Here is a 25,615-nt window from a genome sequence, read left to right as displayed (position 1 = left end):
GACATCATCACCCAGCTGCACGGCTTCCGCTATGTCCACGTCAGCTGGTAGCGGGTCAGGGTCAGGGACAGCGGTGGTCTTTGGCCCCCATAGCTCATCATCCTCTGCGTCCAGCGGTATCCCGCTCTTCAACTCAGATTCGGATGTTCCCTGTGTCTGCAGGTTGAGGCGGATAACCTTCTTCAGTGTTTCTGCAGTAGCCACGAATTTTCGCAACTGCATCTCGGTCTCGGGCTTGTCCATGTACTGCTCCGGATCACGCAAAATGCCAACGATATCACCCGCCCGGATAAACCAAGGGCGAGCGCTCGTGTTGGCCACCGGTATGACAGGTCTTTCAGAGGCCACCCAGGTCGTCGGGGCAGCTAAGACGCTGCCATCGTCCATGGTGAGCAGAGCTTTCTCCACCAGCCAGTCCTCACGACCTTCGAATTTTCCAGAGACTTTGACGTTATGAACCGCTCCAGCCGATATCAGCACATCCTCCATGGCCACAACGGGCGAGCCATCTACACTGTCCTTAGACCACTTGGGTATCGCCGTCGAAGAGTTGGCTTGCTTTGCCGCCATTGAAATGTTCGCATTCTCCATCAGAAATCCGAGATCCACGTTCAGCGCTGAGGAGGCTGGCACAATATGTCTGGTGTTACCTACCAGCATCTCGCTCTCTCCATCTGCATGGCGTCGCACTCCAATCTCATAAGCCGTTTGGAAATCTTCCCCAAGAAGCAAGGGGACCTGCATGTCTCGCACTACGTAGGCTTCCAGGGTGAATTTAATCAGCTCGTTCTCCAGCGTGGTCATGTACAGTGGCACCCGCACGTAACCAAGAACCTTGGCTCGACCCGTGAGATGATAAAGCTCTATACGGATACCCGCTCGGAGCTTCCCGATTCCAGGAATGGACTTGTAGAATGCTTCTGACATAAGGGATAAATCAGCACCTGAATCCAGGCGGCCAATTACTGCCTTAGCTTGCGATGAGCCAACACGGGCAATGACATGCAAGGCCTTGGAGCTTAGGGAATTGAAACCATCTGGCAGCTGCCTAGGCTGAACCATTGGTATTGCCTTCTCGGATTTCCCAGATGAGCTGCCAATTGAGGAGCGGCGATCTTTCCTGTAGTCGGGGTCTGGTGACTGATTTCTCCGGATCTTGATGAACTCATCTCCTAGAGCATTCTTATGAACTTGATCCCGAGAAGTCAGGATACGTTCCGCTAGCTTCTCCAGGGACTCTGCAGGTATGGTTGGTTCTGCCAGGACTGAGGCTTTACCCTTGCCCTTCCATCTACTGGGAATTCTCTTGGTCAATTCCTCCCGTCTTCTTGTGTTACGGTTGCCTGTGATGGCCATCAGTACTACTCGGTGCATCGCCACTTCCGAAGGAAACCCCTCAGAAGTTGCTGGTTTCTCAGCAGGATCGGGCTCCAGGTAAGGCAAAGTTGAGGATTTATTGACATCAGTATCTACCAACATATCCTCCTCCCTACGTGCTTCGTCTATTAAGTCCATAAAGGCTTGAGCCAAATTCACACGTTTGATGGCATCCCATTTATCGTAGTGCGGGCATTGGCGGACATGATGGTAGGGGCTCGAACACAGGAAGCAGTCCCCGTTAGGCTTGGGATCCGTCTTGACTGAGTCGTCTCGAGTAAACTTCTTCCCTTTGTAGTCCTTACCGCGGGGCCATTCAATCTTTGAGCGGTTCGATCGTTTGCCTGCGAAGTGGACCTCCTTCCGGTTCTCCCCCGCCACGTCCTCCTCCTCACTGCCACTATCTGGTGAGGAATCCCCCCCCTCCAACAGTGAGCGCGAGGCCGCGTTGGCATTGGACTTTTGCGAGTGGAAGAACTTCTTGGGCTTGGGCTCCTCCGCCATCTGCAGGATTGACTCCATCTTCTGACCCATAACCCAGCTGGTCTCCAGAATAGTAGCATTGTGCTCTGCCAGCTGCAGAAGAGCAGGAATATCAGGGCATCTCTGCTCGTCCACCATATCCTTCCAGCCATCAGGCTGAGTTCGCAGGATATGTTCGATGGCCATAGCACCTTGTTCCGAGGAGAATAAGAACTGGTGAAATTGAATTCGCCTTTGGAAGAAGTGGATTGGTTTCTCCGTCGTATGTCCTTTCTGCCGGAAGTACATGTTCTGGAATTGACGCAGTCGGTCCTGATACCATTTCGAAGTCAGGAACTGGTCCGCTATTCCTTGAAGCAGGTTGGTCCAGTTGGAGCGGTAGTGGTCCTGAACGTTATTAGGAAGAACGTTCCACCAACTGAGGGCGCCACCGGAGAAGTGCTCAGGAGCAATCTGAGCTATATGCACGTGCATCAACGAGCTGAGCCTTGCTAGTCCCCCCATTCGAACCACATAATCCGGCAGCGATTCACTTTCTCCGTCCCATTTGGGGACAATATTTGTGTTGAGTTTGGGGTTGATCTGCCACATACTCGCTGGATCCAATTGCGGTACCTGGGTATTGGCAGAAGGTCCTGGACCAGGAGGCCCGCCGCCCGGGGGACCATTCGATCCGCCAGGTAGCGAGGAACGAGGTAGAGGGAACCCTCCACCTACGCCGCTTGCTGGATACCCTGGCAAGGGATTCCTGTTCCTTCGTGGCAATGTATCAGGGGCCGAACCAGGTCCGCGGCTTCCCGCGAATGATCCTGGCGCTGCCGGGCGGAATCCGTAGGAGGAAGACCCCGCTTTGGGCCCCGCGCTGACTCCAGCGGGCCCCGGAGTCATATAGTCCATGGGGGCGAAACTCTTCGGCGCCGTAGTAGCGTGGTTGTACTGTGCTCCGAATGGTGTCTTGGGGGTGAATGCTGACACGGGAACCCGCGCCGCCCAAGCTTGAGCGTTGGTGTTTGGTTGCATCACCGATGGCCCCCCAGTCTTCAGGTTGTTATGCAGGAAAGTGTCGTTGCCCGGCAGGGAGCTAACAGCGGGTTTGGGTATGGCCCTTGAATTCCGAGGGGGTGGATCCGCAAACCGGACGCCTGAGATAGGACCTTCATCGTAATTCTTGAAGTCGCCAGTACTTTTCGGAAGCTTATACGGGGACGTGTATTGGAGTTCGTCGAGCTCCATCTTCGCCTTGACCTTGTCGAAAGCGGCCACGTCGAAGGAGCTTAGGTGGGATCTGTAGTCGCGTTGAGCCGCGAAATGTCTCAGATCCTTTTCAGGACCAGCGGAGCCGTACAGCCTTCGGACTTCCGATGTTGTCGATGCGATGGTGCTCAAGCTCGAGTTGCTAGTAGAGTCATTGAGGAGATTCCGGCGGAGTTCTCTAAACGTGTGTTCCGCCCTCTTGTTGGCCAGTTTGATGCGCAATTGTAGGGTACCGAAGGCGACAATGATGTCATTGGGATCTGGGGAGCGCTCCAGAATCGTGACCAGCGAGAAGTTAGGGTCGACTTGGTATGAGTGAGCTTGGCTCAAACCCGTGAACTGACCAATTCCTTCCAAGATCTGATGTAGGGCTAACACCAAGTGCGCTACGAGGGTGAAGGTACCCGATTCCAGAGTGTAGAGCGGCTCATTCACTTCAGAGAACAAAGGAGTAATCAATTTGCCATTACTTTGTACTTGCTCTATTTGTTCAACTGCGGACGGCACGCTATTCCAGAGGAGATTGCGGAGCGGGCGACTATAAGCGTCACAACACATCTCTGAGCAACACTTGTAGCTCCAGCGGATACCCGCTGAAAGCTCCCTCGTTGTACCCGAAATCTATGAGCGGGTCGTACTCGTGCGGGGAGTTTGTATTAAATTCCCCATGATGTCGGACTACAGCATCACGCAACGGCTCCAAGTATACGCCCAGGACTCTGCCCGTGTACTTGAACACATTCGGGGGCTCTTCGTTCCGGTTCGTCTCGTCCTCTCTGCGAGTGGAGAACGAAGGGTGCAGCGCCGCGGGGATAGATTCGGCAGAGAAGTCCGGAGCCGCACCCTGAGTAGACGGGACCCAAAGCGGGCTCTGGTCTGGAGAAGACGACGACGGACTTAACGTGGTAGTCGTAGTACCTGTCGAAGGGGTCGGGAATCCGGTTAGAACCGGGGACTCATCCAAACCTTCGACTTCCTCTAATACTGGCCGAATCGTGCTAGACGAGGCACCGCTGGCTGCCCGAGCGCGTCCGTCGTCAGCAGTCGAGGGTTGGCGAGCCGTCCTTTCTGACGCTCTAGCCGTAAACTTAGAGAACTGAGAGGCGAGATGACTGCTGTCTTGCGCGCTGAATGACGATGGGATGTGCGGCCCTGGTGTGCGGGTATCCGGCACTTCCGTGAATGGGGAGTCAGAATAGATACTGCCCCATGTTTTTTCATCCCTTTTGTGGTCGCCAGAGGTTGGAGGAGGCGTAGCCGGAACTTGAGTTCCTGCTGATTGGAGTGGCGTCCTGCTAGTTGACGCTTGAGTTGGCGGGGCCGGTTGCTGGGGCTCGCCTTGAGTCGACGAAGCGCGGCGGGTACCCGCGCGCTCCGCGGGCTGTTTCTGCTTGCTTTTTTCCGACATGGGTGTAGAAGACAAGTGATTGATGAAAATGAAATTTTCAAGCCGCCCGGGCTTGACGTCGCTTAGCCACGCTCGCGCGGCCTAAGCCTTCCGTTCACCCTTGTCCCCAGCAGCGGAACCCCCTCGCGGTGGGCTCCATTGTGATGCAACACGAGAACTTTGAGGGTTCTCGCTGCTCGCGGGGAACGGGAACGGGTGAGAGAGCCGAGAGCCGCGGATACCCGCAGCTACTCGACACGATGGGAGGAGAGGAGTTGAGGGTCGAGGTTGTTGCGCGAGAGAGCGCGCGTGGATACAAGGTTTGTCGTACAGATATTGACACAGGCGGTTCGCGAGCGGAACGAGATGGAGGCAAGATTCAAGTAATATTAGCGTGCTGTCACAGTCACGCGCGTTGCGATTATCTACAAAAATATATCTACGCCTGCGCTTGTACTTTACTACTATAATGGTCCGTCACACCTGAGATCAAGGTCCTAGCAGGGGAGGATCCAAAGGCGTGAACATTGGTAAGCGAATACAAATGAAGCTGACCTAGCAGGGGAGGATCCAAAGAGAAGAAACTCTAAGGGTCCGCCTGCTAGGTAGCTGACTATATACTGCTTGTCCGTAGCTGCCGCTGTCGGGCACAGAAGGCTTGGGCGGCGTCGCAGGCGAGGTCCCAGGGCGACCGTCAGGAGGGCGTTGACGGATCGGTGATTGTGCGGGCGAGATGGAGGGCCGGACCGGAGTCGGAACCGGAGTCGGACCGGAATCGGGCACGTCTCCGGGCCGAAAGGGAGGTTCCCCTGACAGTCACACTGCCGCTGCAATGTCACAATACTGCTGCTTCTTGACCACACTGCACTTCGGCAACATCTACTAGTGACCTGTACATCGTATGACAGGACACCATGCTGGCAGTCACCGGCACATACACGTGGACTTCGCGCCGGCGTTCGAGAGCGCGGTCAAGAGGAACCGGCCATGAAAGGCCCATGATGGCCCCAGTGTGAGGCGGATATGGGCCTCGAGCTCTCCCTTTCCTTCCCGCTGCTATCTAGCCAGCCCTGTGCCAGCAATTTCCAGCCCGCATGCGTGCCGATGTGTATGCCTGACTCCTCAGTCTCCTCGCTTGGCGCAGGGCAATCATCGCCAGCATGCGCCAGGACTAAGCGGCCTGGGCGCCACGCCGCATGACGTCAGTCTGGTACGCAAATTAGCACGGCCGCCGCTGCGCCAAAATGGACCAAAGTTGAGAGCAGTATATTCAACTTCAATCTTCAGACAACTTCAGGGGGGGGGGTCACCGTGACCGCGGCAGTGGGCAGTGGGCAGCGGCAGTGTAGCAGCAGTACTGCAGTACTACAGCGGTCTGGCGGCGGCAGTGCAGCGGCCCTGCCGCGGCTGCAGCGGCCAATTAGTGTAGCCCGTTTCAGAATACTTCCTAGAATTAACATAAAGGAACAAATATTGATCTAATTTTCCAACTTGCTCTGTTCTGCCCAAACGCGAAGAGAAAAGAATGATTTTGGTAAATACAGTACTGAAATTAGTGGCTACATGTTAGGGCACACTTGTCACTCTCTAATTTTCTGTACAAACAATGATATGACCTTTTAAAAAATATGAACAAAATTTTGTCCTAGGGTGTTCTAACCAAATAAGCTTATAACTTAAAGTAGATACATAAAGACTATTACTTCTGCTACTGCTGCTGCTAAGAGGAGGACTGATGCTGGCTTATGCATCTGTTTCACAAGGTGACTCTATCAGTAGGGGACAAGTTAGCAGGCTCAATAAAGAATAATCATTTATATAAAAAAAAATAGACAGATAAAACTAGCGACCTTCGGTGCATGCAGCCGCAGGTGGAGACCTTGCTTCACTCTAAATTTCCATTATCAAATTGTGCGTAAAGGCTGGGGTCCAGCTGAGGCTTGGCATGAGCTGGAGCTTCACTGGCACTAGTCGTAAATATTAGCCAGAAGCCAGGAAAGCACTATAAACTAATTCAAAAGATTCTCAGAGAAGCGGGCTGGGAGGACGCAGGCTATTAGTGTGACTTGTTTGTTCATGTTTGTTCCTGACGTTTACACTTGTTTGGCTCATGGAATTTCAACCGGATCATCATAGATGGGACCTTGTGAAGCAAGGTAATCTAGTATATTTCTAGTCACATTTATTTTACTCTTGAGTAATACAGTGTATGTGCCATTATACTCAATTGATAAAATCAATTGCATCAGTTATTCTTGGCAGAAAATCTGATAATCCAAGAGAGAAATTAAGGACAGAGTCTTTGAGAAACCCTTGTGACCTGTGACATTCAAATTATATAGCATGAATCTGTATGATACCTGAGATCTTACAGAGTCACTGGTAAGATATCTGTGGTTATATTGTTACATTTTCATCATCTTGTCCGAAGGCCTTGTCATAACATGCTGACATTCCCCATTCGGGAAGTTCAGCACTTATTCAGCTGAAGATCCCTCTTTTTAAGACAGATTAGAGGCCAAAATTTTAGGGGTGTGACTGACAAAAACATTGTCAAATCAAGGTGCATATAATACATGACTGAAAAACTGATTCAAATACCATAGTATGTGTTCAAAGAAAGAAGAAGAAACTGTGCTAAGTAGCTGATTCTATACTGCATACTTAGTGTGCCAAGGATGATCATTGCTCTGAGCAGAGTATTGTTACAGGCCCTGTCCCAAGGCTATCATCAAGAGGGCACTGACACTGGGCCATTTCCAGTGTCCACGATTTTCAACTTAGATGAGAAATTTGAAAATTTTAAATAAACTTTTTTCTAAGTAAAAAATTTAAATTTTTTTCAGCAACCTTTTCCCTCAAAAGTATGAGAAAAAAGACTTGATATTTTTGACCTGATCATTAGTAAGAAAAATGTCTGACTATATATAGAGAAGAAACTAGGATAGTAATTTCAAGTTTTTGCAACTAGTCTTGCCAAGAAAAAAGCAGCAAAGAAATTCAAGATATTTTTCAATATTTTTGCTGGTTAAATGCTTCAATTTTTTGACCAGCACAAACTGTTGCACAAATCATCCCCCTGATTCTTTATAAACAAACAAAAATCACATTTTCTAAAACAAGGAGAAAACAGCTGTTTAGCCCACAAATCAGTGGTACAGTTGTAGGCAATCAAACCCAACAACTTCATTACTTAAAATTGAGTAGAAATTAGCCTTAGCTCTATTCAGAATCAGAATCAGAACCTAAAGAAAACTTTACTGACAAAAGTATGGCAAATATTGGACAATTTCAATAACAACAGTGTGTACCTTGGTGAGCCTCCAGGACAATATATAATTATATAGTCAACTCCTGCCTTGTCTATCTCAGCTACTATACTTGCATTCCATGCTCTGTATGACTTTTGCTTCTTGACAGCCTATGCAGCAACTTTTCCAGTAAGTTCCATTCTGTAGGCACTCATAAATCTTCATGCCAGTGATCTTTGAATGAGCCTTCTAATCACTTTAAGTAGGCATGCATTTAAATATTCCAGTGCTTAGTCCGAGTCTTTGGCATCTTGGAAATTCTTTTTGACTGTTTGTCTATAATGGTATTTGCATTACTCTCAGTACATTTCAATTGGATGAAATTCACAATGAAATTTGGGAAGCAAAAGGCAAAGATGTCCACATTTTGTGATCAGAGTTTCAAGCATACTGTCCCATTTCGATCAAGTGTCCGCGGCTTGTAACGCGTAACATACTCTGTCCGCAATCAATGCTGTCCGAAGGGTGCCAGAACGCGTAACAGGTCAAAGAGTGTCCGTGTCCGCCGCGGCAAGCTGTAACAGATTGTGTCTCAGATGTCCTCTCCGTGCTCGCTTAACATCTTTGATTTGTGATAGACTTTTTTTTTACAAAGATTAATACCATTTCATCTATACCCCTGCTCTCTGCCCCCTTCGACGAGAGAATGGCGCCCGAAGACCTCTCCCGATTCCGATACGGAGCAACCACCCAGTGCTGACGAGGTCAAGAGATGGTTCGGTGTTGGCAAGAAGATGTCAGAGGTGCCGCGACGCATTCGCCGCCATATCAACGCCGCATTTTGGATTCCCACTTCGTCCGCCACCCGAATCCTTCCCAAATCATCCATGTCCATTGCCCAGCTCCTCGAGTTCCCACTCCCCCTCATCTCCGATGCCAACACGGGGACTTTCCCAGCCCAATTCTTCAGCAAAGAAGCACCAGACCAGGTTGATGAGGCAATGCTTCTCCGCCTCCGGAACCTTCCCATCCCCACCGCCAAACTGGTGCGACAGCTATACAATAGCAGTCGACAGGCATGTCTCGATGGCTTCACATCCGTGATGTACAGTCACTGCAACGGCAGCTCGACCCGCTTTCCATTATGGGTGCTGAGCTTCTGGATGGAACTTCTGACATTGAAGCTGGATGTGCGGGCAAAGTGGATGAAGGCGTCAGACTTCCTGGTCCAACAAGGGAAGAGGGCGCGTAGGGGTACAAAGAGAGCTGTCATGGTCGAGACCGCCAAGCAAATGCTGTCGATGATACCGTGGGGTTGCGCAAAGCCGGCTGGACTCTCGGATACAGAGCCTTTCCATACAATGTCGCGGCTTGTGGGAAACAGCTGGCTGGCAGACAGCCAGATAAACGACCTGCTCGAGTTGTTGCAGCGTCAGATCGACGCTAGCGGTGCTGACGCTCAATGGAAGTTCCGCGTCAAGGACGTGAACTTCACGAACAAGCTCATCGAGGGGTACGAGAAAGGAACGGAGGCGTACCAGTCAAACGCCAACTTCCGCTGGTTACGCGAGATTGGGGATGGTCTTGTCCACGATGGCGCCGTCTTGCTGTCGATAACACATCTAGGGAAGATCGATGGAAATCCGCACTGGACGAGTGTTAGTTTCGATTTCTCTGGTCCAGTTGTCAAGATATCGTACGGCGACTCGTTTAAAAAAGCCATTCCAGCGACATTAGACCAAGCTTGCCGGTGGTGGGTGGCGCAGCACACAGCTAGGAAGGTGGAGGTGGATGCGTTGGAGATTGGGCGACAGTCGGACGGGTTTTCCTGTGGCATGCTCTCGCTTAACAGTCTACAGCACCGCGTAGACCCAGACATACCTCTTACGCAGCTGAGCGACAACTGGGTCGACGCTCGCCTCGAAGCTTTGGATAGATCGAGATAAGACAACCGCGAAACAAATAGTGTGGACTGAGGCGGTGCAAAGAGCGGTCGAGAGAGGAAATGCGGCTGGCCATAAGGGCTCCCGGAGTGGTATTCTGGTGCGTTACAATTAGTTTATTGTGTTCATTCTGAATCTCTTTCTAGGCGCCATATCCTCTCACGCGCAAGAAAATAAACGACCAGCTCAAAGCTCTACGAAACGTTGGCATTCCGGTCAGCGTCCTAACTGCTCGTGGTATCATGGTTGCCCATATCCAACACGACGCCCCTCACCTCTTCGAATGTAAAGTTGGCTCCGATGGGAGCAAATTCCGCTGCTCTGAGTCCTTCGTTCGACGCTATCTACGAGAAGAGCTGAAATGGAGTGAGCGACGAGCTACAAAGGCTGCTCAGAAACTTCCCAAGGACCACGAGCGCTTATTGGAGGAGGCATTTCTTCGCGAGGCATGGGTCATTCGCGACTATAATGTTCCGGCCGCGTTGCGTGTCAACACCGACCAGACGCAAGTGGTCTATCAACAGGGTTCTGGGACGACATGGAATGAACGAGGCGCGAAGCAGGTGGCAGTGGTAGGACAGGAGGAGAAGCGGGCTTTCACATTGGTTCCATCGATTGCAGCGGACGGCACTCTGCTGCCAACACAAACAGTATATGGCGGGAAAACGGAGGCCTCGTGTCCTTCCAAGTCAGCTCCACGATACGACGAATCCAACAAAATGGGCAACAAGATTACCGAATCAGGAGGGCCGTCCTACTGGTCGAACCATGAGACGATGCACGATCTCGTCGACGACATCATCGCCCCATACTTTGAGCGGCGCAAAACCGAGCTCGGACTCCCTTCGACGCAAATGTCCATCTGGAAGATCGGTGGCGGTCTGTCCACCGTTCCAACGACTTCCTGACCTGGATGCGACAACACCATTCAAATATCATCGTCATCTTCGTTCCTGGTGGATGCACTGGCATTTTCCAGCCTCTCGATGTTGGGATTCAACGTGTTCTCAAGCTCAGCATCAAGCGGTCTGCCCATCGAGACATTGTCGAGGAAGCGCTGGCCGAGATTAATGTGGGACGATCACCGGCAGAGATACGGCTAGACACCACCGTTGGTACCCTGCGGGACCGCTCTGTTGGCTGGATTGTACAGGCAATGAACGATGTTAATAATCCTGTGCTCGTTAAGAAGGTATGGGGTCGACATCTGTCATTGATCTTCTTTTGCTAACACCTTGCAGGCTTTCGAGATGTGTCGTGTCAGCACCTCCGACATGAACCTTTCGCATGAAAGTCTCACGTCAAGCACCACTCTGGCTCGTCTACGACGTCTCCATCTTGATAACCCTGCTTTCCATAGAGAGCTTGTGGGCATGACGGAGACAGCGGCTCCAACAGCAATGATCCCTGATTCCGAGGTCGAGGAGCCAACATTCTCGGAGAGTGTCGAGGATGACTCTGATACTCCTCTCGACGTAGCTCAGGCTGTCATCTCGGGCACTGCAACCCAGTTTCCCAACTTTACACTCGGCGAGAATGGCGGAATTGCGCGCTCAGGGCAGGCCGAGACTCTTGAGGCAGAGGAGCAAGCGGTAGATGGTTCTGAGGAGAGTGTTGTGGCGAAGGCGGAGTTGATCTTTGGTCGGGGTCACCGAGTACGTACCACGAACTCGCGCTACGATGCACAGGTTTGGGAAGGCCATTAAGTAATTCACACTAATCGTAGAAAATTTTGGCAAAAATTTCCATTTTTGGTCTCATTTTGTTACGTGTCCGGAGCCCAAAGTAACGCGTAACGAGGCCCAAATGAGTCCTGTCCGGGTGTCCGCGTAACGCGTAACCCGGACAGTTGATCGAAATAGGACAGTAGATGGCTGATTTACAAAGTTATTGTGTTGGCTGAAGACTCTGGCCATGCAACAATTTTGACTCTTGACAGGACAAACAAGTTTACACTTTGCTCTTGTGAACTTGCTTAGATTAAAGCCATGCTCTCGACCAAAGCCATGCTCTCTATGGTGCCAACAGCCTAGTCACAACCAAATTGTGACAGCTGACTAAGCCACTCAAAGCAAACGCCACTATAAGTCACATAATGACAGTTATTTGTTTACTCAAACCTTTCATTTTGTGATGATCTGTAACATTCTCTGAAACAACATCTTCTGGATAATTTTTGCACAACTTTAATCATTGACACCTTTTTTTTTTGATACAAGTGTCACTTATCTCAAGACAACTTCATCCTATAACGCACAACTTTCATCAACTTAGGCTAAGGACAACCTGTGCAAAAAATATCAGGCTCAGTATATGTATAATGCAAGTATGTTCAAGGTTGTGGCACTTGCAAGTTGTCATAGTCACTGGGAGAGCGACGGCACAAAGTCCTCCGCCTCCTTCAACATTCCTCGGACCATCTCGAGCAGCTCCGCCTCACTACACATAGCCGATTCCGCCAACTTCGTCACGTGTCTCTGCACCAGCCGCAGCGCCTTCTCGTGGCTCGCGCCGGCCCGCGTGAGCAGCGCGAGCAGCTCCCTCTTATCCTCCGTCAGCGGGAGTCCGGCCCATGGGCCGACCGTGACCCCTCTAGTTTCCTGATATCGCCGCAACAGCTCGCGCAAGTGGTGGTCGATCGGGCTGCGGAGGCCGAGCGCCATGTAGATGAGGTCGGAGCTGAGCGGCGGCGGCGGGCCGCCGGTGAGCAGAATGAACAGCGGCGCGTTCACAGTTGCGTTCGCGCCTCTGTTCAGCAGAAATCGGACCATCTCGAGCTGCCGCGCGTGGACCGCGAACGCCAGCGGCGTGCCGTAGTGCCCGTCCGCCTCCAAATTCGCGCCGAACTCGTCCAGGAGCAGCCGCGCCAGCGGGATATTCCCGAGCTCGCTCGCCACGTGCAGAGAGTTCCGGCTCACGCCGTCGCAGCCAAAGGGGACGTCCACGTGCGCGCCGCGGGCCAGCAGCAGCCGGGCCATGGCGAGGTCGCCGTGCTGCACAGCCGAGTGCAGCGCCTGCTTCTCCTCCTGGCCGTTGTCCACCGACACGTTGGCGCCAGCGTCAAGTAGAAGGCGGACGCAGTCGAGGTCTCGTGACGCTGCCGCGACGAGCAGCGGGTGGTCCCATTTGATGTGCTTGTTTGCGTCGATCGAGTGCGGCGGCGCGAGCAGCTTGGCGAGGAAATGCGGCTTGTGGCTGCGGATGGACCAGATTGTTAGATCTTGCGCAACGTCGGGCGTCAGGCGGGCCTCGAGCTCTGGCTGCAGGAGAGCGTGCAGACGACGGCAGGAAGACGCGAGACTGTTTAGCGCGGACGTGACGAGGCAGGGGGATATGCACAAGACAAGCTCCGGAGGAAGGGAGTCAAAGGAGAATGTAGACATGGGTGAGGTGGGAGAGCGAGAGAGAGAGAGAGCAAGACGGGGGCCGGCTGCTGTAGAGTCAGTAACTAAGTATCATGATTTCGGGGCCGGATCAGTTGTTGACTGAACAGAAGATTCTGTTGATTCTTAACACCAAATGCCTGAGAGCCAAACACGATTTTCATTCTCATCGGACCATTTCTTCATGATATAATTCAATCCATGAACATCTTGAACCAACGGACAATTCCGTTCGCGCTTTCCTCCTTCGTAAAACCTACCCAGCATTCCGTTAGTATTTCGCATTCGACAGGGCAGGATACTAAGCAGACATACGTTCCCATGCGTTTTCCATATTCCCGCGAAGACAGAACCCGTGGCTCACCCCAGAGAACAGCTGGATCTGGAAGCGCAGGCTCTGGACCTGGTGCTGCTGGGCGCGCTCGGTCAGGATGGCCTCCGCCCGGTGGCGCGATTCGGCGGGGAAAGTGTGGTCCGTCTCCGCGCACGATAGGAGGAGTGGGCCTGGGAACAGCTTCAGCGGAAATCTTTTGCAAGCAAGGGCCTACGGGAGCATTTGGTGAAGTGACTTTCGTTTAGGAACGCCGGATGCCCGAATGCGCCGACGGACACCCAGTCTGTGGCCTCGCTGAGCGCATCCATGACATAGGGGGCGCCAAAGCAGTAGCCCACACAGGCGTATTTAGTGTCTGCGCCGCCTGTAAGAGAGTTGCGTGTCAGAGATACAACTCTAAGCATGCAAATAACGCACCATATTTCTCCTTCACTTCTGCGATCCATTTCGGGACCGCGACCTGCGCGAACGCCTGGTGCTTGTCCGTCCACGCCTGGAAGTCGAACCCGGGCTCGGTCGTCGGGTTCCCTTGTGTCTTGAGATAGCGCGTGACGGGGTCCTGTACCCGAAATAATAAATTCTTTCGGAAACCTGCCACGACGCGGTGAACGCACCCCGCGGAAGTAGTCCATCGCGAGCACCAAGAACCCGCTGGCCGCGAAGTAGTCGCACAGCAGCTGGCCGTTCTGGAAGACGTCGATGCCCCATACGTCGGGGAAGTACCTGGCGCGCAGCTGCAGTGAGGTCAACTGAGATAAGCCAGCACGCACAATATGACCCGGTTCTCCTGTGACTTGCTGGGCGGCCGGGTGACATACGTGTTGACCTCCGCAATGTGGATGAATTCGCCCTTGGGCGACCCGGTGTGCGGGTAGCCCTCGAGGCAACAGGCGGCGGAGGGCTGGGCGATAACGGGGTCTACTGCGGCCATGGGAGTGCGTGGAGAGAGCGATAATAGGTGACACGGAGTGGAACTTGAAGGGACTCAGAAGGCATGGGTAGTGCGATGGTGGTTATGCGGAAAGGAGCGTGGGTAAAAATAGCCTGTTTGGGCGAAGACCGAAGTAATCCTTTCCGAATCAGTGTTCACTCGAAGTATATTCTTAGTCCAACTTCCGGTAGAGAACTTCTACTTTGCTCAGGCTCAGTGGCAAAGGCTCAAGCCCCAGGCCCCCAGGTCGAACTTATCATTTATGTATTAACTGGTACCAATTTCATGTGAAGAGGACGCCGCAAAACTTCCATTGCTATCTCACATATCCTTACTGACGGTAACTCAGTCCATAAACAACTTGAACCAACGCACTATCGCGTTCGCACTCTCCTCTTTCGTATAGCCTACACAGTACTCCGTTAGTATTTCCCGAGCAACAAAGTCTAGAGAAGCAGACGCACGTTCCCAAGCATCCTCCATGTTTCCGCGCAGACAGAACCCGTGGCTCACCCCAGAGAAAAACTGGATTTGGAATCGGAGGCTCTTGCCCTGCTCCTGGTGGGAGCGCTCGGTGAGAAGCGCCTCTGCGCGGTGGCGCGATTCGGCGGGGAAGGTGTGGTCCGTCTCTGCGCAGGAGAGGAGCAGCGGGCCTAGACACTAGCTTTAGCAATAGGAACATCCAAAGAAAAACGGGACATACGGGAGCACTTGGTGAAATGACTTTCATGCAAGAATGCGGGATGCCCAAATGCGCCAACAGACACCCAGTCTGTGTCCTCGCTCAGCGCGTCCATAACGTATGGCGCGCCGAAGCAGTAGCCCACACACGCGTATTTGGTGTCTGCACTACCTACAAACAATGATTGGTATATTAGACAAGCAAGCGAGTGGTAGAGCGCACCGTATTTCGCCTTGACCTCTGCAATCCATTTCGGAACAGCGACCTGTGCGAACGCCTGGTGCTTCGCCTTCCACGCCTCGAAATCAAACGAGGGCTCCATAGTCGTGTCCCCCCGTTCTTTGCGGTGCAAAGTGACCGGGTCCTGCAAGAGCATTCAAGCAGAGCTTTGTAAAGGGATGTGTGAGACGCACGCCGCGAAAGTAGTCCATCGCAAGCACCAAGAACCCGTTGGACGCGAAGTAGTCGCACAACAACTGGCCGTTCTGGAAGATATCGATGCCCCACACGTCGGGGGAAGTAGCTATGGCACATTGAGGCAGAGACTTTCGAATGAGTGGACACCCACAAGATAACGCGGTTCTCCTGCGCCTTGCTGGGAGGCCGCGTGACGTATGTGTTGACCTCCGCGACGTGGACGAACTCGCCTTTGGGCGAGCCAGTGTGCGGGTAGCCTTCGAGGCAGCAGGCGGCGGACGGGGTAGCGATGACGGGGTCCACTGCGGCCATGACAGACGTGGAGAGAGAGGAAGGGCGACACGGGGTGGCCCCGAGTGGAAGGAAATCATTGGTGGTGGTTATGCGGGAAGGGCCCGGGAGCGTGGGTAAAGATTGCCCGTTTTAGAAGTCGCGTCACCACCACTTGTTTTTAGACCGCCATGAGTAGATAAACGACGGTGAGTTCGTCCTGGATATGTCTGGTCGTTGCTTCACAAAACACATAGTGCGGACTTGATAGAACAAGTGGCTGTTTCTCTCTGCGCGCCGCTCTGGGCTCAGGCTGGCGTTGTCCTTTCATTCCGTTCCAAACTCGGGGCCACACGCGGTTCCTCACCCACAGTCACTTCTTGCCGCTGTTCCTCATGTCAGTATTCGGACAGGCCCGTCCCAAGGACGCACGACCAAATTAGAAGACATGAAACGCGTCGGCAGCGCGCGAATACTAGCCCCACACCGTCATGGCCACCACCCTCGCCCGCTCAGACAGCGTCGCCACGGTCACCTCTTACTCCGCCGACAAACAAGAAACGGAGAAGACATCGCGTGACGCCGACGGCACGCTCTACGCAATCACAGAGGCGGAAGAGGCGGACAACGTTGGGTACCACGAGTACAAGCAGGGTCTCGCGGAGAACGGCGCCGAGATAAGCTCTGAGGACGACAGAGCGGTCCGCTGGCGCATCGACCTCATCATCATGCCTATATTCTTGATCACACAGACGCTGCAGTTCCTGGATGTGCGTGTTTTGGTGTTCCTTGAGTTCATTCACTTACATGTTGAAAGAAAACCGCTCTGAACTATGCGAATCTTTTCGGATTCCAGAAAGCGCTTCATCTTCAGGGAAATCAGTTCAAGTGTGTCTCTATCTATCTCTGTTTTTTTGAGTTGACGCTGACCTTTGCGCCCAGCTGGCTTTCTGCACAAGTCTACTTTGGCTACGCCGTTGCACAATATCCGATTCAGATCCTCATCAGCCGGTACTCAGCGCAAAAGGTCCTCTCAGTGACGATCTTCCTCTGGGGCTTGTGCGTTTTAACGAGTGCGTTATCCTCCTTCATTTTTTCCGTCATTCCTCCTGATTGCGGCCGATGAAAGTGACCCAATGCACCAACTTCAGAACTGCGATGGTCAACCGGTTTGTTTTAGGAATCTTTGAAGCGAGTGTATCGCCTGGTCTGACTCTCATGACGTGAGTCTGTCTTGTTGTGTTGGAGGGTTTGTCTCTGAGCTATTAATATTCGTAAGCGGTTGGTGGTACACGCGGCGAGAGCTGCCTCTTCGGCAATTCATATGTGAGTGCATATTGGAACCATGTGCGGAATTCGCGAATGATCTTCTACACAGGGTACTCCGGGCTCGGCTGGGGCGGAGTCATAGGGAGCTAGTATGTTCTGTGACTATTCTGAGCGCCCACTGAGCACTTTTGACAGTACTTCAAGTTAACCTTCTGCTTACAACGGTCTGGTTTCCATCTAAATTATCCTTTGCAGCCGGAATCTCCAAAATCTCACCCAACGCGCCGGGACCGGAACAATGGCAATATATGTACATATGTATATGCCTTGACATGCTTTTTCGAGTCACTGACTGCGTTAGATTTTATATTCTCGGTTCTGTGACGATGGCTTGGGCCATCGTCGTCTGGCTCATGCTACCTGATTCGCCGGCATCTGCACGGTGGCTGTCCCCGCGCATGCGGCTGCTCGCGGTACAAAGTGTGGCGGGAAACCAGATAGGGATTAAGAACAAGAAATTCAAGATGGAGCAGGTCTGGGTCGCCGGTACGCACCTACCCGCTCGTCCTTTGATTATTGACTGAACATATTATTGCAGTCAAGGATATCAAGATTTGGATACTGTTTTCGTCCATCTTCGCGGCGGCGATCCCGAACGGGGTTGTCACCAACTTCTCGTCGATTATTATGTGTGTCCTCCGCGTGTTTTACGTACTTTCCATGCTGAGGTTTTTTGCCAGCAAAGACATGGGCTTCTCAAGTACGATCTGTTCTTCTTGCCTGTGCATGCGGAACATTCCTCACAAGGGATCCAGCGACCAAGACCACCGTTCTCAAGAGTGTGGGGGACATCACCCAGATCGTCGCTCTTGTCGTGGGCGGGGTCATCACCTTGAATATCCCGAACAGTCAGTATCCCCCTACTCCAAAATGTATCGCCTTTGACGCCCGCGAACAGCCCGTTTGTTGGTGTCGACCGCTGCTAACATCATCTGTGTCGTGTCAGCTGCTACCATGGCGTACCTCCCGCGACACCACGTCTGGGGCCGGCTCGTCTCGTTCTGGCTCGTCAACTGCCAAAGCGTCGGATTTGTGCGTGATCTCTTCCGGCTTTGATTGAGCAGGCGGCTGACCAATCGCGATACGAAGGCTGCGAGCTTGGTGATGGTGTCCTCGAATATGGGCGGGTACACGCACCGGACGGTGGCCTCTGCGGTGATATTGTGCGTTTCCCTGCCTCCTTCTCGACTCAGGATGACTGAGGCGTCGCAAGCACGGCATACTGCTTCGGCAATGTTGCGGGGCCATTCGTGTATAGAATTATCTCATTCTCCATTTTTGCCTGCCGTACTCAAGTTCGATCCCAGGGTCAAGCAATCGCAGGCGCCGTTCTACGTAAGTATCACTTGCCTTTGATCACGCATGCCAAACGAGTATCTGATGGATTTCTCTTGTTCAGCAAGATGCGACGGCTGGACTACTCGCAGGATACTCGATCAAGCTCGGATGCCAGATTATGCTCCTTGTCTAGTGCGTCGACTTCCATTTGGCCCCAAACCATTCTTGATATATGGGGTTTTTATTCAGCATGTTTCTGTGGAATCGTCGCCGCGATAGAGTTTACGGGCCGGCAGACATCGCTGCATCTAAGGAGGCGGGCATGCAAGACAAGACGGAGTATGAAAATAAGGCAAGTGATCACATCTGTGGTGTAGCAAGTACTTAAAATGCTTTGCTTACAGTACTTCCGATATGTATTATGACCGTTTTGACCCAGAGGTATTTATAACCACATTGCGCGATAGCCATGACAAACAAAATGTCATCTCCCCATGGCGAATGACTCGGATACATGGATTTGAATCTCATAATATGCGCTATACTGTATACTATATACACCGTTGCATGATCCCATATATATATATACCATAGAATTGAGGGAAGGACTCTAGTCTACTGAGGCAGGCATGACATTTTGGCTTTGGTTTCCTATTGCTCACTGAGAAAACTAATAAATTCTTTGTCTGGAAGAAAATTATGGTATTTCATCTGCAAAAACACGCATAAAGTTTGCGACATGCTACCGGGAGCCACCACCTGGTGGCGGAACTGGGTTGCCATCACCTATAATGTGTCTGGTATTCACAGTGGACAGAAGGAATCTGAACGATCATGCCAAAAAGGGCAATCATGCGAGTGCCAATCATGCGAGTGCCAATCATGCGAGTGCTTATCACGCGAATGCAAAAATTAAGTGGCCTCGGGCTGTTCTACATATTACGCTGCCGATCAGCTCGAGAGAGCTCCCCATATAAGAGACTGGAAGAGCTGTCCTGTCCGACTCATTGGACTCAACTTAATGGGAGCTTCCCCAGTCGACCAGGACTACACGCCCCTCGACGAAAACTTGGCCTATCACGCACACTGGCAGGTTCCAGATCGCGTCTCACGCGCGTGCACACACTGCCGCGCCAGCAAAACCAAGGCGAGTTGCAATGCCCTTGTCTCTGCGTAGGGCGGAAGCTTAGACTGATCACGAGCTTCAGTGTATGACGGATTCCCAGAGTCGGAAGTGTCTGCGCTGCCGCAAGACCGGCCGTGTGTGTAGCTATGAGCCGGTGCTAACGCTCCGGGCGGAAAGCTACCATGGCCGGCGGCCACCGCGGGGCGGAGCAAGTTGCGATGCGCGCGGCGCAGATTCGGGTTCGGGGCCGTCAGAAGAGCGTGCGTGCCGAGGCAGAAGACGCTTGCCTGTATCACCATTTCCCCGAGCCGCAGCCAGGGCCGGCCCACCGGCGCGGTCGGAAGCGGGCCGGGAGATCCGTGTTATCGCGCCATCAACGGCGTCCCTTGCGACTGAGTCTGTCCTTCAGGGTACTGGTTGGGACTCCAATCTGGACTTCCACTGGCAAGCCTCTGAGTCTACAGATACAGAGTCAAGCTTCCACTCACCGGCTGCCTCTTCCGCATTGACATCGACGATGTCAGCCGTTGATGCCCATTCGGTGCCGCTTCAGCCATACTGGGACCCATGGTTGCTAACAGGCGCTGTGCCGCAGCTGACAACGGCTGAAGCAGTGCCGAGCCGTGACTCGAATTGGCTCGGCGGGCATCGATATCCACGCGCCTATGGCACATCCCTTTCCACCGCCGCGTACTCGGCAATCTCACCATCGATCACTGCCTATGGGACCGGCACGCCAAGTTCCAGCCCCAGCGTTGAGCGGCAATGGTCCGGTACCAGTACCGCTAGGGGCGAACGTGAATTCCTCGTGCCGAGCCAGCCTTTGTACTCCGGCTGGAACCCAGTCGACACCACAGCATCAGGAAATCCACGCCTCAATAGTGATGGAGATAGCCTGGATCCATTCGGTGCATCTTACGCCACCGACGCCACGCCGCACTGGCATCAACAGGCGGGTGTTGCCTTCGCACCCAGCCTTGCTACCGGCAGGCTCGGCCCGGGCGGTGCGGCACCAGCACACTTGCAGTGGCGACCGACCAACGCGCAGACTGCGCAGCCGCCGTGTTTGTGCTCAAAACTGGCTTGGTTGCTGTCAACGGCCTATGGTCCAGGTTATAGTTAGTTGGTCCATGAATAGGTATATCATACCTAGTGAATCCATGTCGACGTCGACTAGTCCGGCGTCCGCGCACAATGAAGATTGAAAATTTATGGTGTACTCTCTGGTGTCGCGGTGATTGTGATGACGCACGCGTAGTGCATGTTGCGGTTGTCGCCATCGGGAAGCAGCTGAGAGCGAAGTTCGAACCAAAGGATTGTTGCGCGCGGCGTAGCTAATGCTCTCTGTCAGGCTCCGCCACGACCCTACCTTCTACAGCAATTTTTCAATTGCATATGACGCTCCGAGCCAAAGGTTCTCGCGGTACTAGGTCGAAACAATAGTACTTGGCGCCTCAAAAATGTGTGCCCCCCGTGTACATATCGGTTTGCCAACGAGCCAAAACGGGGTACGCGAATCGGCCGCAGCACTGCCGCAGCAGCCGCTGCAGCGGCACTTTGCACAGCCACGGTGAGCGGCAACTCAAGTAGGCTGTTGATATACATTGAATCCTTATACTTCGCTACATTTTGAATAAAATGATTCAATCTACACCTGTATGAACAGCTAGAATAGAGTACACTTGTGTTTAAACCTTAGAAAAATGCCTTATCAAAATTGAGACAAACACTGGTAAACAGCCGCAGACGGCTCTGACGCGGCCGCAGCGGCACTTTGCAGCGGCAGATGCTGACTGCCGCATCCCACTGCCGCTGCTGACATCGGACCTTCAGCGGCAGTGCAGCGGTCGTGCAGCGGCAGTGCAGCGGTCATGAGGCGGTCGTGCTGCGGCAGTGCTGCGGCAGTGCTGCGGCACCCCAGCGGGACCGTCACACTGCCGCTACACACATGTACACTGCCGCTACACACACGGTTACCGCTAGGAGCACATAATATTAAGACTTGGCCTTCTGGTATACTATCCATTGGGCATATTTCTATATATAACTTGTTGCATATCACATCTATGAGATTTCCTCCCTCCTCTCTATGTCAGATGATGAGCTGATCCAAAAAGGAAATTATGTTACTTCTGTGCCCAGTGTTAGAATTTACTGAAATTGGGTGAGTAAGTCTAAAGCTACCTCTCTTACCTCACTGGGCTCCCAGGAGGAGTTAGGTCTGGGCTCTTGAAATGTTATTCAAAATTTTCCTTTTTGGGTAGAGTGTACATCCTAGTAACTGCAGTGACTTGGCCACTCACTGGCAGCAGGCTGAATGGGAGTGGAAACACCCCCCCCTCTTGTCTCACTGAGGAGTTGAGTCTAGGGAATGGCACGGGTATACCCACGGGTATCCGAGGGCCTACCCGTACCCTTACCCGCACAGCCACAGTACCCATACCCGCGGGTACGGGTATGGTTTTACCCACGGGTGGCGCAGGGAGTCAAGAAGGCATGGTGACGAGACTGTGATTAGTGTCCAAAGTACGCCAGAAATGTGCGGTAAAAATGGAACAGAAATGCAGAATCGAACAGAGAACCTCTTGACCACCAAATCACGAGGGGAACAGGAAGCAACGGGTAAGGGCTGCACTGACCCGTACCCGTACCCGCACGGGTAAAACCCGCGTACCCGCGCGGGTATGGCCTACCCGTGCCATTGCCTAGTTGAGTCTATATAGGTCAAAATATTGCCAAGAATTTTCTTTTCAAGTTGTGACCATGTATGCTAGATCTACACTAGGTCCTGAAACCATGGCTAACCAGCATTCCCTTGTGAAACATAATTCTAAATAAGCAGCAGTGCAGCGGCATCTCACGAGAAGTGCAGCAGTGCTGCAGCACTAACGCGGCACTGTAGCGGTACTGCAGCGGTAGTGACGCGGCACTGCAGCGGTACTGCTGCGGCACTGCTGCGGCACTGCAGCGGCTGCAGCGGCCAATTAGTGTAGCCCAGCCAAAACTGAAGTTTGACATGTTCTTCGCCATGGACAGCAACGATTCTTTGAAGAGGGTAAAGAGGAGGATATCGATTGAAATTTTAAACTGGAGATCCGAGATACCCAGACGCGGAAACTTGTGTTCCTAATCCCAGAATTGCGACACCGCATTGAAGTCGTACCCGTTTCCAATCTTCACCGTATGTGCCGCGGATCCCTCCCCGCGCGTGAGGGTGCACGTTGTCTCCGCAGCAACGAACCGCCAGCCTGAGCGCGGCGACCCGGCGTAGGCCCCGATTGTGACCGATTTCAGCCCCGGCGCGATCTCTAGGAAGAGCTCCGCGACACGCTCAGGCTCAAGGAGCGGGTAGTTGCGGTTTGTCAGCCCGTCGACGAGGGTGGTGGTGTGGTACGTGTACAGCACGAGCGTCTTGAGCTGGCGCAGCCGCGGGAGGGCGGCGCGCGGGGCCGGCTGGACCTCGGTGCGCTGGAATCGCTCGTCGTTCTCCTCACTAGGAATGTCAGTTGCGTTGGTTTACAGTGTGGCGTGCTGACATACAAGAAGGGGACAAGGTTCTCGGTCAGCGCCAGATGTTGCAGGTGCGGGGCCGCCTGGGCGATCGCGGCAAAAGTCTCCTCGAGGGATATGACGGCGACCTCGGAGATGCTGAGGCTGGTGAGTGTCGCCGCGAAGAGCTGGAGGCGAGTGAGATCGCGTGACAGGTATTGGCGGATGAGGCGGAGCTGGATGCGCTGCAGCGGCCGTGGCTCCGTGGGAAGCAAGTCTGTGGAGGGCACCTCCAAAGCAATTAGCTTCGGCAGCTGATCCTCTGAGCAGGGAAATGCGCCGTCCTGGAGCCCCATCGGCATCATTGGCAGCGACAACACGCGGATGTCCGTCTGGCGGTTGAAGAATTGCCGCAGGAACGCGAAGCGAAAGTGCGAGTTGGAGAAGTGGGTAAGGCGGAACGACGGGTGGTCGATGACCCACGTCTGCGTCGCGTCCCCGCCAAACTCCGCGGGCGCATGCACCGCCAGGCGCTGCAGGCCGGTGCACTTCTTCAGCGCACGTGCCACCCGGGCGGGGTCGTCCGAGCCAGCAACGACCTCCCGCGAGGAGATCGTGAATCGCCGTACGTATCCGCCCAGCCGGGCATTGCGGGAGACAGCCCGACACCAGGCCGCCAGCGCCTTCCCGCCATCGCGCAGATCAACGCTCTGGAAGATGAGTCTTTGTGCTTCGTCGCGAAACGTGTGCGATACGCGCGCCAGGGCGAATAGCGTCTTGGGTTCGACAACGGCACATATCAACGCGCATATCTCGGGAGGAAGGTGGAGCAGCGTTGCCATTGCGGATTCCGCCGTCTGTCGACGTCGCGGCGCCATGAGAGTAAGAAGAGAAATCTGAAGCTGACGTCATCCCGATTATCTCAGCATTTTGACATTCTGTGGAACTTAGATAGCATTTAGAAGTACCGCCATACATAGATATATACAGTGGTTCTCCTCACCCATTGGGGATCATCAGAGCCGACCCAGTCGTCCTCCAAAAGCCAAAGTTAATTTACGAGGCAAAGCAAGAAACCTCGTCCGACACCGTTACCACCCCTAGGAAATGCACTGGCACAACTGCACTTACGCCGGTCCGCCGTCACGGCTCGCCGGTCGCGTCGTGTTCTGACATTCCGTTTTCAATTGAGAATGACGATATCATTGTACGAAGCGGGGATCACATTTTATTTGTGGAAGGAGTTGAATCCCTCCTAGGAATGCAAAATTGTCTACGTCGCTTTTCCTTATCGACCACAGTCAAGTAACTTGATGAGATTCCCGCTGAGACTCGGACTGAGTAACGCGTCTTCCGCGTCTTATCTCTCTTCGTCCTCAGGCCTCAGGCTCCGGACTCAGGTCGTCCTCATCTACGGCGCGCGGGCTGGGAATAATGCGCTATGTGACGCCGGCGTGAGATAATAGCGCAACGAGAGCAAAAAACACAGAAGCGTACCTCATGATCATGCTCCCCCGAATCCGAGTCGGAGTCCGTCGGGTATTCGTCGCCATCGTCGCTATCTCCCGCGTCGCTGCCTGCCTCGGTCCGTGTCCTCTGAGAACGTTCAATTAAGGCAGAGCCGCAAGAAAGTAATAGCACCATTTGGCCCGGAACACGCACACTGGCAGCGAGGAGCAGTGTGTATTCAGGCACGGCTTCAACGAGTTCCTTTAAGTTGAAGAAGATGAGACATTTTAAGGACTCCGCATGTGGGATGGCGCACCGGGATTTGACCGACGTCGACGACGTTCAAGTCCAACGCGTCCATCGAGCTTCCGAGCTCCGCATCTTCCAGCGTGTCTGCCTCGTCAGCCGCCTGCCGGACAGGAGAACCGATTGTCTGGGAACCGGACTAAACTGAGTAAATAACAGCGTCAATGAAGGGAAAACGCACCTCTGCATTGTCGCTCAGGCCAGCGGACGCGCGCGAGTCCAGGATGGTCTGCACATCCGCATCCACGTTTTTCCCGGGCTATGAGCGAAGTGAGTGCAATGTCACGACCGTGAAGATCGCACCAGTTCCTCGTTGACCTCGCTGACAAAGGCCTGGGGGGTCTCCGGCACGCGCAGCGCGTCGAGTGAGGACTTCTGTGTAGGCGGGGCGCCGTTCGCGCCGTCTTGTGTGTTGGATTCCGACTCGGAGCTCGAGGACGTCATTCTTCTTCAAGAAGTGAGCGTGGTTTGGTCGAGAGCAAGTGGAGGGTGAAGGAGTCTGCAAAGGGGTCAAAGGCATTTAAGGCAGCCCAAAATGACGAAAGAGGCCTCTACCCTGAAAGTTGATGGAGAAGCCCTGCTCAGATGGCACTTATCCGCCATCTTCAGGGTCGGCGCACGGAACACGAGGGCCGCGAGAAGCCACGGAGGCCGGGATTGCGTGGCACAGAAGCAGCAGAGAAGCATGCCCTTGCGTCGTCCAAAGAGATGGAGCCAAGATGGAGCGCGGCCGGATGCAATGCGGGCCGGATGCGAGATCGATAAGTACTGGCAAGAGGAAAGTTTGTTGACGCCGCTGACTCAGCAACTCGTGACTGTGTGAATTGATGACGGCACATCTTGACTCCGTCGACCATGCACACCGGAAAAAGCAAAATATCAGCTCGAACAGAAACTATAATTGATTTTAAACCAATCTGTAGTAG

The 25,615-nt window shown here is 53.3% G+C and overlaps 4 protein-coding genes across 4 annotated transcripts; all 4 read right to left on the bottom strand.

Annotated features, from left to right (window-relative positions):
* Positions 1-13,272: 13,272 nt before the first annotated feature.
* Positions 13,273-14,343, bottom strand: MIND_00193600 (Dienelactone hydrolase; the record flags this gene model as incomplete). The annotated part of the gene is made up of 6 exons (XM_037358843.1): positions 13,273-13,334; positions 13,394-13,582; positions 13,627-13,776; positions 13,830-13,971; positions 14,027-14,135; positions 14,183-14,343. 6 exons carry the CDS (start codon positions 14,341-14,343, stop codon positions 13,273-13,275), a joined length of 813 nt encoding a protein of 270 aa, XP_037223938.1.
* A 345-nt stretch (positions 14,344-14,688) lies between these two features.
* MIND_00193500 (Dienelactone hydrolase) lies at positions 14,689-15,813 on the bottom strand (the record flags this gene model as incomplete). The annotated part of the gene is made up of 6 exons (XM_037358842.1): positions 14,689-14,750; positions 14,808-14,996; positions 15,047-15,196; positions 15,248-15,389; positions 15,439-15,548; positions 15,594-15,813. The coding sequence occupies 6 exons, from the start codon at positions 15,811-15,813 to the stop codon at positions 14,689-14,691; spliced, it is 873 nt and encodes a 290-aa protein (XP_037223937.1).
* A 6,758-nt stretch (positions 15,814-22,571) lies between these two features.
* On the bottom strand, positions 22,572-23,830 carry MIND_00193300 (uncharacterized protein; the record flags this gene model as incomplete). Its single annotated transcript, XM_037358841.1, has 2 exons — positions 22,986-23,830; positions 22,572-22,938 (listed from the first exon to the last, which is right to left on the bottom strand). Exons 1-2 carry the CDS (start codon positions 23,810-23,812, stop codon positions 22,572-22,574), a joined length of 1,194 nt encoding a protein of 397 aa, XP_037223936.1. The 5' UTR covers positions 23,813-23,830.
* A 480-nt stretch (positions 23,831-24,310) lies between these two features.
* MIND_00193200 (uncharacterized protein) lies at positions 24,311-25,133 on the bottom strand (the record flags this gene model as incomplete). Its single annotated transcript, XM_037358840.1, has 6 exons — positions 24,311-24,373; positions 24,432-24,530; positions 24,576-24,644; positions 24,700-24,828; positions 24,871-24,948; positions 24,993-25,133. The coding sequence occupies 6 exons, from the start codon at positions 25,131-25,133 to the stop codon at positions 24,311-24,313; spliced, it is 579 nt and encodes a 192-aa protein (XP_037223935.1).
* Positions 25,134-25,615: the final 482 nt, after the last annotated feature.

The sequence above is a fragment of the Mycena indigotica genome (assembly GCF_014461135.1).
Source record: "Mycena indigotica strain 171206Taipei chromosome Unknown Mind.scaff0002, whole genome shotgun sequence".
Classification (NCBI taxonomy): Eukaryota; Fungi; Basidiomycota; class Agaricomycetes; order Agaricales; family Mycenaceae; genus Mycena; species Mycena indigotica.
This window is presented reverse-complemented; position numbering and strand designations above follow the sequence as displayed.